General features: G+C 42.8%; 1 protein-coding gene across 1 annotated transcript in view; it reads left to right on the top strand.

The window, feature by feature from the left end:
• VPS8 (VPS8 subunit of CORVET complex) overlaps window positions 1-12346 on the top strand; it is a 1789524-nt gene that overhangs the window by 747748 nt on the left and 1029430 nt on the right. Inside the window, exon 23 of the mRNA XM_085648738.1 lies at window positions 4249-4300. Within this exon, the coding sequence (XP_085504864.1) occupies window positions 4249-4300 (52 nt within the window). The remainder of the gene's footprint in view (window positions 1-4248; window positions 4301-12346) is intronic.

The raw sequence follows: 12346 nt of genomic DNA, 5'->3' as shown, positions 1-12346 counted from the left end.
GGGAACTTTAGAGAAATGAGGGGCACTAGTGGAGGGTGGCAGTGAGGGAAGCCGAGGAGGAGGTTATGGGGTGGAGGGGAACTACTGAGAGATGAGGGGCACTAGTGGAGGGTGGCAGTGAGGGAGTCCGAACAGGGGGTCATGAGGTGGGGGGAACTACAGAGAGATGAGGGGCACTGGTGGAGGGTGGCAGTTAGGGAATCCGAGGAGAGGTCATGGGGTGGGGGGGAACTACGGAGCAATGAGGGGTGCTAGTGGAGGGTGGCAGTGAGGGAATCTGAGGAGGAGGTCATGGGGTGTGGGGGAGCTACGGAGAGATGAGGGGCACTGGTGGAGGGTGGTAGATAGGGAGGCTGAGGAGGAGGACATGAGGGGAAGTGGCTACGGAGAGGTGAAGGGCACTGTTGGAGGGTGGTGGTTGTTATCTACAGACAAAGAGGTCAAAAAAGAGGTCAAAAAGACTTTTGCACCAGCACTAAAACCGGCCTTGTCATGGCCTTTCTGTTTTTGTTTATTTAATTACCAGTCAGTTGATTAGGACAACTGTGGAGCATACATTAACATGCATAATAATTACATTTACTGCTATTTTCAATGTTTTAAGTTTGAAGGTGATTTTACTATTGTTTTTTACTAGGAGTAATGAAAGTGGAACTGAATGGTGGTTGATATGGGGCTGGGTCCCAAGGTCAGCTGTGAGATAAGGTGTAATGGAGAGGGGTGGTAGAAAAGTGGATCATCAAGTCTGTAAGGGAGTGAGCTGCAGAGTCAGGGGTCAGGTGGAGGTAGTAATGAAGAGGGTTTCTCCCTGAAGGCTCGCACAGAGGGAGCCCGAGTAGAGTCACTTGCTAGATACTCCCACCTTAGAAACCTCCGTTTCCCATCAAATGGACATTAACTTGGAAGAAAAGCACTTTTTGAGAGTGATAACATTTAGAAAGAGACTTGGAAAAGAGTGTGTTTTACTGTACCTTGTAAGACTAAGGAGAGACAAAAGGAGGGCCCAGAAGCAGGCCTGGCTAGATATATCAGCGATAAATTGGGCCAGCAGTGGCCCACCCGAATTGGCCCACCCAAACAAAAATTCCTGGAGCCAGGCCTGGAACACATCCTGATATTCAGGAGGAAAATTGCCATCAAAGACGTCTTGTTAGTGGAGGGCTGGAAAATTAAAGCATTTACCAGCATATAAATGCCTTATCATTTGATTACGATAAAAGAGCGAGTGAAACACGGTTGTGCTTGTCTAAAATCTAAATTCTTAGCATTAATCGCATCCTTTCTGCGTCTGAAGCCCATCATTAGGCCCAATCCTAAAAATCATCGTTACTCAATTAATGCCAACATTAACACTCTGTTATTGTTCGGGAGATTGGCACCCTTCTTTGACACCTCTCGGTGCCAAGAATATAGAACACCAGTTCGGTCTCGGATAGTCTTGCACAGGCCCAGGTTAGATGTGAAGTCAAGTTTAATAAGTAACAATTCTGGAGGCATTCTGTGCGATTGGGTGTAAAGCTGAAAACAGGTCACTCTGGAATCCTAAAATCATTTATATGGTAGGAGCTCATTAAATCGGATAACCCCTTAAAATACTATTTAACAACCGCAATTAGTGATTTGGAATTTTAAAAAACTTTTGAATACATAGCGCTTATTCATCTGCTGAAGACTTTTATTATGAAAGGGCAAAATTGATCTATTTCTCCGAAGAATATTGTTTTTTTTTTTTTAAACAAATTTTATTAGTTCATTGAACAAAATGCAATCAATCCCCGTCCCCCATAGTCCGCCCCCCAGCCAAATCAGGACATCTTGCAATAACCATCCCAGCACATAAGCTACATCTGTACAGCATTCACCCCAATAATGTCCGTTCTACTAGGTAGTGCATCCACAGGAGTAATCCACCATGAGTGTGCGAGATAGCCAAAATACCCCCCACCCCATCCCCCAACATCCCCCCAACGAGCCCCTCCTCCCTACCCACCCACCCAAGCATGTCGCCAGTACCTATCAGAAGTACATGTACATCAAAATCGCAGTCATCACCCGTCGAGTCCGCCTCTCGGGTATCCCAACCGAGAGTACCTCAAGAGCAGAGGGGGGAAGCCCTGCAGAGGGCGCTCAAGGAACCCTCCGAAGAATATTGTGCTCTGGAAAAGAAAAAGACATGTCTGTTTAACCACTGGTTCATACCAGGGCCAGAAATATTTAAATCTCCTCTAACTTGTTACCCAAAGTGTCAGCGTGACGTAAAGAAGCAGTTTAGTATACCTGAACAGTGGACTTATCTATTTGCAATGGCACACTTAGGGCCTTGATATGAGTTCGGTGGTGTGGGAGAGGGCGGCATGCCATCGTCCCGCTCCCACACCGCCAAACCCATTGTCAACTGCCGAATTACAAGTTGTATTCCGGGCGGCGGGCCTGCGGCAGTTGGCCGGTGGCTCTGCCTTTCAAACGCATTTCAGCTCAGCATGTAATGTAAAGTCCATGGCGTGCAGGAACTGGGGGTGCAGAAAGACAGGAGGGCACATCATGAGCCCCCCCTGTATGCACCCCCATGCACTGAGACACCGAGGGCACCCTGTAGGGCCCCCTTAGTTTCCTCACCCACCACCCTTTTCATTGCGAGCTCACCACCATGAAAAGGAGGGCAGTGAGGAAACTCATAATATGTGATGTATTACATCCCCAAGGATAGAATGTGGTGGTAGTACGGCGGACGGGATATCCCTCACGTTTGTGACAGAGTGTTCTCCTCCGCCGACTTCTAAATTAGGCCCATAGGCTGTTTTGAGGCATATTGTCCCGTCGATTGACTCTTTCTTAATTTTTTTGCTATGATTTTAATTACCCAAAACAAGAAAGTTCATTCAGTCACTCATTCAAGCTAAAATCCCACCTGCAGCTGCTGCCAATTCAACAATTTCTAGGCTCCACTATTAACACAAAGATTGTTTGGGCATTTCCAACCCTGGAGAGGTTCATGCATTCCAGAGATTGGTTACTCGTTTCCAGACATAGTAGTCTCTGACAGTGAGAATGGTATTGAAGGAGCTGGATATTATGGCATTGTGCATTTCTAAACACAGGTTCCTCACATTTTGAATTCCATCTGGCACCAGTGGAATCTGGAAGCTTTTTCAGCAATTGTTCCCGTGTGTCGTCATGTTGCACCATTGGATTCCACGCTTCCGAAAGCTGCATGTAGTTGTGTTGGAAATTGACATGTGCATCCCTTCTCCCTGCCGACTCAAATGCTACTTGCCTTACTAAGAAGTCTCACTTTCAATACATATATGAAGGCTTTCACCTACTCTGATGGGAAAAGTAGCAACATCGAAGAAAGACTCTTCATGCTAATGCATTGCGGATTCCCAGAACGTAAATAAGGGTCATTCTCCAAAATATAAGAAAAGACTTTGAGCAGAAACAAGTTGGAATATTTCAAACCCAACTCTAGCTAGTGCACAAAATGTGGTCTACAACACAACAACCCGCAAACTAATTGTTACATGTAAGAACAATTGTCCATACTCCTGAAAGATTGAGTGCAAAAACAAAATGATGGAGCTTCAATGAAGGAAGCATTGAGTTAAATAACACAAGAATAAAAGGAATGCAGAGAAGTTTTTGGGACACGGATGTCAGAATTGCAGCAACAGAGGCAGCATAAAAAAATACTGAGTTTGTCTGGGAAGTATTTACTAGATTTGCATAGGGCATGTCGCTGATATGATCTCCAACCAAGATTACTGTGTTGTAACCGAATGAGACTTTACTCCACATGTGTTTACAACGCGTGCCATTACCCTGATTTTTTTACTCCGTGAAATCGTTTACAACGCAGGGCTTTACACCGCAATCGATTACAACGCATTGTTCATTTTAACGCAATTTACTATTCTAACTCCATGGGGCATTGTAATGGGGAATGCGTTGTAATGGTTTGCGCTGTAAAGACCTGCGTTGTAAAAGAGTTAGCAGAGTAAAAAATGCGGGTTAATGGACTGCTTTGTAACACAGTCGTTGTATAGGATGTTTACTATTGTAACCTTGTCAAAAAGGTAAAGTCTGAATCTTTGCAATGTTATGACCGAATATTAATATGTTATTTGTTTAGTCTGTGTTACTGTGTTAACTGGATCTAACAAAAATCAGTGTACAAAAGAAAATAATGCTTGGTTCTAAACAAAATTAATGACTGTCTTTATTCTCTTTACTTGTGTCACTTGAATTTAGAAACTGTTCAAGGTTATTGCACCTCCGCTTAGTGCTGGCAAGTCTCTGACAGGTAGGAATGCCAATTATTGATTACATTTTGAGTATGTTTTGTTACAGTTGTATATGTAGATAGCAAATGCTTTGCCTATTATTTGTCATCTTGGCACTGTTGGAAGACTTGATATCTAGACAATTATGGGCTTTGCTACATCAGTGGGTTTGTAGAGTGGTGTTTGGAAGTGGGGGTGTGATATGTGAGGTTCTGCGACCTGCCACGTACCCTGTGTGAGTAACATTTGTAGGTTATCCCTAGGGTGGACACTGCATTGAGGAATTGGGCCTATTGGTGCCCCACTTAACATCTGTGATTGATCAGTGGGTGTGTGAGATTATGGTGTTGATTCAACATCCATCTTTTGTTGAGTCTGTAGCCCGGTGTTGAGGTCTAGTCTTAATATTTTGCAGTGTTGATATCTGTAAAGGAATCCATGCTCCTTAGGTCACATCACTACCCTGATGTGAATATGGGTGCATGGCATAATGCTTGGAATGGGTAATGAATGCTGTAGCTCAACTCCCCTATTCACCAGAACTGAAAGTGATGTGGCAGAATTAAACATTTAGAAATTGGGTACCTACATATTTCCACAGCTGGTTCCCAGTTTCAACAACTGGTTAGTTGGTTGATACTGTGTATATTGAAATTATAGGGGACTTAAGGCAGTGGCCCCAATGTACTGTGTTGCTGGGGGAAAGGGGAACCCTTCTTTCCAGACAAAAAGTAGGGCATTTTGAGGAACTATTTTGGGTGAAATGCATAAGGCAAAGAGTCAAATGGAATAGGGAGGCATGACAGACGAGCAAATGGAGTCTGGTGGCACATACGAATATTTCACCCCCTTTCATCTGTATAACACCCCCAAGTCACTGATTCCTAAGTAGAACATCTTCATTGATATGCGAGTTACATCTTGCAAACGTTCAGCATTGGCAAAGAAAGCAGCATTAAAGTCACAATTTTCCCGATTCTGTGTATGCACATAGTTTAATTCACATGTATAGGTCTTGCATTATGTTAACTGATCTCCCCATTCATTCCATGCCATCTCTTATTGACGGCACCAAAACAAGGGGCACCGTACTTCTTACCTTTCAGGTTGTAACCGTAGTTTCAGGATTATCTGTGCCTTTTTCAGTCATGTGAACACTGATAATATGACCCACCCCCTTACTTCCCCGGACTCATGATTTGGTTTTTACCTTTCAATTCTTAGAGTCTGCCCCCCAATGTCAGTATTATCTGTTCTGTCTCCAGATTACGGAGGTTTCATTTTTTAGACGACTGTAGTAGCTACATTAAAATGCACTCTGAATGTACACTGTTAATCTTAAGGGCATTAAGTTTCATATTATAATGAAGAACACTGTAATTTCCTTTTTATGTTGGATTGGAAAGCACATGTTAAGGCATCCATGACGCTTCATGAAGTCAAGCATATAAACATCACTGACTCGAAGGAATAGGAATTTTGTATGATAGCACAATCATCCCCTTGTGGGCTGCTAAGAAAAGCAACCACATACACTGCAAGACAGTGTAACTGTCACCTTTCTTTTTCACTTAATAGAACCCTCCTCAGACCCTGCTTTAGTCTTGGATTTGTTTTGCTTATAGTCCAGGAGGACTGCAATTGCCTTCATTTCCCCACTGTTATTTATTTACATTGTTTACTTCACTCTTGACCTTGCTAGCTCACGTACTGCTACACTGACTTTCAACCCTCTCAAATTCTAATATTCTGCAGCTCTTTTCCTTAATCTGTGTTGCATAAGAGGATGGAATAGAAGCATTTGATTCCATTTGTGCAGTATCTTTTCTTTTTGCCACCTCATATTCAGTGCCTGGTCCAAATTCTGAGGATCCTTTAACCTAGCTATTCCCCTCATAGTGCCTTTGGTGCATCATCTGAACAGGATGCCTGCTTGATTGAAGTGTGCTCAGTCATTTTTCAGAACTTATGATTTTCAACCCGCAAATTCCTCCATTTCACCCTTTCCATCTTATTTTCCATAAAAGGAAGGTTTTTAACTGCGTAGTTTGAAAATCCCTTGGACAGCAAACACTTGCTATAAGCTGCTTTCTAATGTTATGACATGATTTTCCTCCATTTGGACCTGGTCTCTACTTCATTCTAGGTATGTTCAAACCAAGCATTATCTCTTAACAGGATAAGAGTTCAAAGAACAAGGCATAGATATCTGACTTTCTAATCAAGTTTGGCCCTATAACATGCAGGACCTACCAGAAATCACTACATAAAATGTAGTTTGCATTTCAAATTTGACTTTGGACCCTTCTGCATGTGTTTGGGCTGAATTTAGCCTTTTAGGGATATTTTAAATGCAGCAATTTGCCCTGAGCACCGAGGGCTCAGGGTTGGTTACCTTTATGATTTTTGTTCTAATGAAACAATGATTCTCGTTCCCTTCTCGGTGTTTGGATCATTCACAGGTCCTGCATGATACCCACTTATCTGCACCAAAGCACTACTGGCAGATTTTCCCCACTAGCATAGGCATCCCTTTTTTATATTTCAAGAGTAGGGTTCGCAGCAACCAGTATGTTGTATTTATGTGGTACATGTATATCCACTATTGCAAACAGGTGATTTCTTTATACTCAATAGAAAGAATATGCAAAACTGCTGTTATAGTTGATCAGAAATGATTGTCACCCAAGAGTATTTTTTACCACTGTTCAAATGTCAGGCAATCTTTGTTCGATGGAAAGAGTTGCATATATGTTTACAGTTCCTAGGCACTAGCTGTGAGCCAACAAAGAACCGATAATGCTTTGATCAGAACAACAAAAAAGATTTGTATCATAGACAGAATTGCAGTCTGCAAATAATTAAGTAGAAATGTTATTTTGAGATATCCAGACGCTGTCAAGATCCCCTATGGGCAGTCCCTCTTTGCCAGTCTCCCCTTAATTCCTTCTTTTAACAATATTGTAGGCATTTCCCTCGATGTTGATAAGGGCAATTCTTTTTTAGAAGACTTACCTACAGTCCACTAATCTCCTAATTAAACCCCTTTCTCTATATCATTTGATATTACGTAAAAGTCTTTGGTTGCAGTAATTTCCTCCTGTCTTTTGCCAGTGATTGATCTTGTTTGATACATGGAAAATGTTGGAAGACCAGAAACATTCTGCAGTGTCATTGAGTGTGAATAACGCCTCATTGGAGACTTGATATTAAGAAAGCGCCTTGCCTGATGCTTTCAAGTTCGCTTTACCTCGAATGAGGGAACAAACTTGTCCTGGCACCCCTATGAAAATTTGATGGCGCAGCATCTGCCCCCTGATTCTGTTGGTGCCGCTGTGGTGTCTGATGTTTTTTAACCATCAAAAACTAGTCAGCCACCATAACTAGGATGTTTTAAGTAAAAATGTTTCTCTGGTGATTTCGGACCTATTTTTGGGAAATTCTTTTTATTAAATGTTACTGCAAACAAATATTCCAATATACACTAAACTTAGTACAATGCATCTACCATTTTGACCATCGATGATGGCCACTAATTGAACATCACATGGTATGAAATTCGAGCAAAAGTACATTGTTGCGCTCCTTGGGTATTCCACTGCTAATGCTAAAAAGTTAGTCAGTCCTGTCCACTCAACTAAGAGATCGTAACATACCATGCTAAAGAACCGATGAAGCATTGATCACCTATGCAATGATAAAAGTTGACAAAGGTTTAAGCTATAGAGACATAATGAAGCAAGTGTGTAAAAAAAAAAAACAATAAAGTCAACAGTGCAACTTTCCAAGTGTAGGACTAACGTGCAAATAGCATATCCTTTGGGTACCTTGATTTATAAAGTCTTCCCTCATCCCGACTGCCCAGATCTAATTACCCCCTCACTCTGCCCACAAAATCCACCTATCAAAGGAAAAGGTAAAGAATCCAAGAATCCATCGTCCTCTGCCACTGTGGATGTCTGGGTTATGGTTAGTCAGACGTGGTTTCATCTTCCTGGACTGAGTCCTCCTCCGGTCACAAAGACCTAAAGCATGAATGAATTTCGGAAGGCGGCTAGGTCCCAGACAGATTCCCACCCTGAGTGAAATGGAGCCCTTGTTTTTCTCAAACTTAGGGATTCTGTCCCTTACTATATGTGTCAATTTCTCCAAGGTATAAAGAGACTACACTACAGACCACATTTGAATTGTTAGGGGTGCCCGAGCTCGCCACTCCCGAGCAATTGTTGTGTGGAGCTAGAAGAAACTGGATGAGTAGTGAGCCTCCAGGAGTCGTCAATAGATACTCCGAATGCTCCCCTGTGCCATCCAGCAATAATGTAGTAAGATCCCTATGTAATGTAATATTTGTGATGATCTTAATATGCTGCAGTATCTCTTTCCAGACCGACTGAACTCAGGTGCAAAACCACTTGTTAAGCCATCGTTCCTCGATTGGTATTGCATTGCCAGCACTCCAGATTATATTCATAGATAGTCTCCATTTGAACCAGTGTGAGATACCATCTCAAAAGAATTTTATAACTGTTGTTTTATAGGTAGGACACATAGATGAGGTCAATGCCTGCATCCAGACCATGAGGTTTAGTCGAGCAAGACCTGTAATTCCTCTTCCCATTTAAGGGTTTACCATGATTTGGCCTCTCGAGGCGGGAGCTCTAGAAGTCACTAAAGATTAATAATGTCCTTACTAGATAGGTTGTCTTTCAAGTATGTTTCCATGGGCATGAAGGCTCTAGAGGCCTGAGAGCGGTTAGAGGGTGAGGATGCCCAATGCAATAGTTGTAAAATGTATTGTGGGCGATCAGTTTCTAAGGAAAGGCAGTGGGTTATGGTGCTTGAAGTGAGGAGTTTACCTTTGGTGTAGAGATCGGACAACATAGCTGTCTGATTAAGGAACCATTTACAAAAGTTCCTATCCTGCACACCCGGGAGGAAATCAGGGTCATTGAGGACTGGCATCATTGAGGAAGGGTAACTCGTTAACTCTGAGCTCAGGCTCTGCAGTCAAATATGTTAGAGTGATGCAAGTGAAGGGCAAGAGGGAGTCGCATGGACAGCTTACAGAGTGAGCCATTGTAATGTGTGGATTGGTGGAACCGAAAAGTGAGCCTCAACATGCCCAAATCTTCACAGTATTAGAATTGGTACGATCTAATAGAAGGCAAAGCAGAGCGGCTGAGATAAAATGATCAATGTAGGGAAAGCCTAAGCCACCCTCCGACCTGTGTCTACACGTTATTTTTCAGGAGACCCTCAGGGTTTTCCCTACCCACATGAAAAGCAAGAGCTTATTGTGAATAAGGTGCATTGTGTCTCGTGGTATTAACAGTGGAAGCATCTTAATAGTGTAGAGTAATCAGGGTAGGAAATTCATTTTAATGCAGGCCAGCCTTCCAAACCATGAAAATTCCAGCTTTCCCTACCTATAAAGGTCTTTAAAGAGGGTGTCCAAAAGAGGAGGAATATTGGCAGCATAACGATCTTCCGTTCTGGGTGTGAGGGTTACACTCAGGTAGTTAAGGGATGAGGATGACCCAGTTAGACAGTGTATGGCTAATAAAGCCCATTTACTTCCAGAAATTCTGGAAAAATGGTCCCGTAATCTTGGGATTATGGTTAGTCTTCCACACCAAAGGCTCCAGACCAAAAGCAAAAATCATAGGGGAAAGCAATCCAAGGGAAAGATGTGTAGATAGTCATCTTGATCCCCTTCTGATGTAGGTTCCATGGCATAAAGAGTCTGTTAATGCTCATAAAAGTCTGATTATATTTTGTGTTTGAGTAACCACATCTCCTGAGGGAAGAGTAATTGAAGTAATCCTATACCGAAGTTGCAGAAACTGGAATGTATCGTCCAGTAACTGACCTGCCTTATTTCCCTTCTGGTAATATATTTGCTTAGTAGGTTTCCCACATCAAGTTCCCTCCTGCCTTTAAGTAAGGCCTTTTGGACTTCCCGTGAGCCGGAGTGTTCTGCCTTTGTCCCATGTATCTGGGCCTCTAGATCGAGTTTGTGAGATGCAATGTGTTTAAATAACATTGTTCTCCTCAAAGTAGTGATCAAGAGAAACCATGTCAATTAGAAACAATCATTTAAGAAAAAGAAATAACAACTAGAGAACAAAGCCTAGTCAAGGTCCAGAAGAGGCGGGGCAGGTCACATATGATTCCTTGGGCCAGGACTCGTGAAACACAGAATTAAGGGAAGATAAGTCTCACCAGGCCTTGACAGATCATAATAAGGTCATAAGGCAGAAACTCGGCCTTACTCGTCGTCAGTCATTTCTTCAGTGCGTGGCTCACTCTCATGACAAACCAGTTTACGTGTCGCTTACTGCCGATTTGGAGTTTGGTGGGTTCCCCACTGGCTAGTTGGTTTTCCTGTTCGGAGTGGCATGGCATGGGGAGGAAGGGTGATTATCAGTCTAAAAGTGGAGGAAAGTTGCAGCCTCTTCCAGAATGTACACTGGGTACTGCTTGACCTGGAGAGTGAAGAGAAGACACAGCAGGAACCCTGGTCCTTTTGTGGTATGTTGTGCCATAGAAGGACCAGTCGGCCTTTTAAATTCCCTCCGCTTCGCTAGGGTATAGGCTGAGAGGTCTTGAAAGATGTGTATGGTGTCTCCACTGTAGTCGATGGGGCCCTATTTGCGAGAGGCTTGAAAAACTTCTCTTTGAGTTTATAAAGGTGGATTCTGCTAAAGACATCAGGAGTAAGATGGTGCTTTAGTTGAAAGTCTGAATACACTCTATGGATGGAATCCAACAATATTTCTAGATCTACAGAGGCCGAAAGTAGAGTGCGGAAGAGTTGTTGAACTTAAGTTGGGAGCTCGGAGTCTGAAATAGATGAGCTGATTCCTTAAATACGCATATTGTTGCTGCAGCAATGTTTTACGCCATTTTCATTCTTCCGAATAAGGGTTCTTTGGGTTCACTGGAGTACATCCACTTTCGCAAACACTGTATCCTGCTCCTGGTCTCACTCCACCCTTAAGTTGATCTAAACGACCCTCTAATTTGTGACGGTGCTGGTCAAGCTAAGCAATGGATTGGTTGATGTCTTGACAGAGGAATGAAATGTGCTTTCAGGATTTGGACATTAAACTAAAAGTCATTTTAGTGGCTGGGGCCTCCGCATCGACAACTGGCAGGGGGGGAGAATCTGCATTGTGGTGAGAAGCTAGTAAAGATTGTGCTTGGGCCATCAGCACTTCCCGTATATTGGATAACCTTTGTGCCTCTGTTTTCAACTATGCAATGACTGGCTACAGGAAAGCGAAGCAAAGAAGAGAGCCCCCTCCCTCCCCAGCTTGGCCAGTGAGAGAGAGATATATATATATTTTCACAGGGACGTTATAGTTAGGTTGACATTTCACTTGTACAAAACCAGAGAAATTCTGCAGTTATAGTTAGCTTGGCTAACTATAACTCTCACCCCCGCAATGCCCTGCTTATGACCTCACATATTACATCACTAATGACATGGTCAGTGACATTACTGATGACATATCAAATGACATTACTAATGACACCACTGATGACATCATCCAGTGACTGTGAGTGTTTCTAAAAAGTTTGAGTGTAAAATATATATACACCAATGTGTACTGATGAATCAGTGGGTGTGTGAGTGCCTGTATGGATGATTTAGTGGGTGCCTGACTGACTGTATAAGTGAGTGATTATACGTGTCTTAGTGAATGTATGGGTGAATGACTAATTTGTGTGGATGTCTGTATCAGCCTGTCAGTTGGTGTGCAAGTTGTTGTATGGGTTGGTGAGTAGGTACATTAGTGGCTGTATGAGTTATTGATTGGTTAAGGATGTATGAGTGTTGGTGTGACTTCCTGCATGGATGAGTGAGTTGGTGAGTCAGTGGCTGTATGGGTTTGTGATTGCATCTGTGACGGGCTGTATGGGTGAGTTTGTGTGCTTATGGCTGTGTCGGTGAGTGAATGGATGTGTCAGTGGTATATGAGTGAGTAACTGCATATGTGAAAGGCAGTATAAGTGAGTGTTGGAGTATATAAGTGACTGTATGTGTGAGTGAGTAATTGTGT

The sequence above is a fragment of the Triturus cristatus genome, chromosome 3_2 (assembly GCF_964204655.1).
Source record: "Triturus cristatus chromosome 3_2, aTriCri1.1, whole genome shotgun sequence".
NCBI classification, from domain to species: domain Eukaryota; kingdom Metazoa; phylum Chordata; class Amphibia; order Caudata; family Salamandridae; genus Triturus; species Triturus cristatus.
The sequence above is the reverse complement of the archived record's forward strand: the minus strand, read 5'-3'. Positions and strand labels throughout refer to the sequence as shown.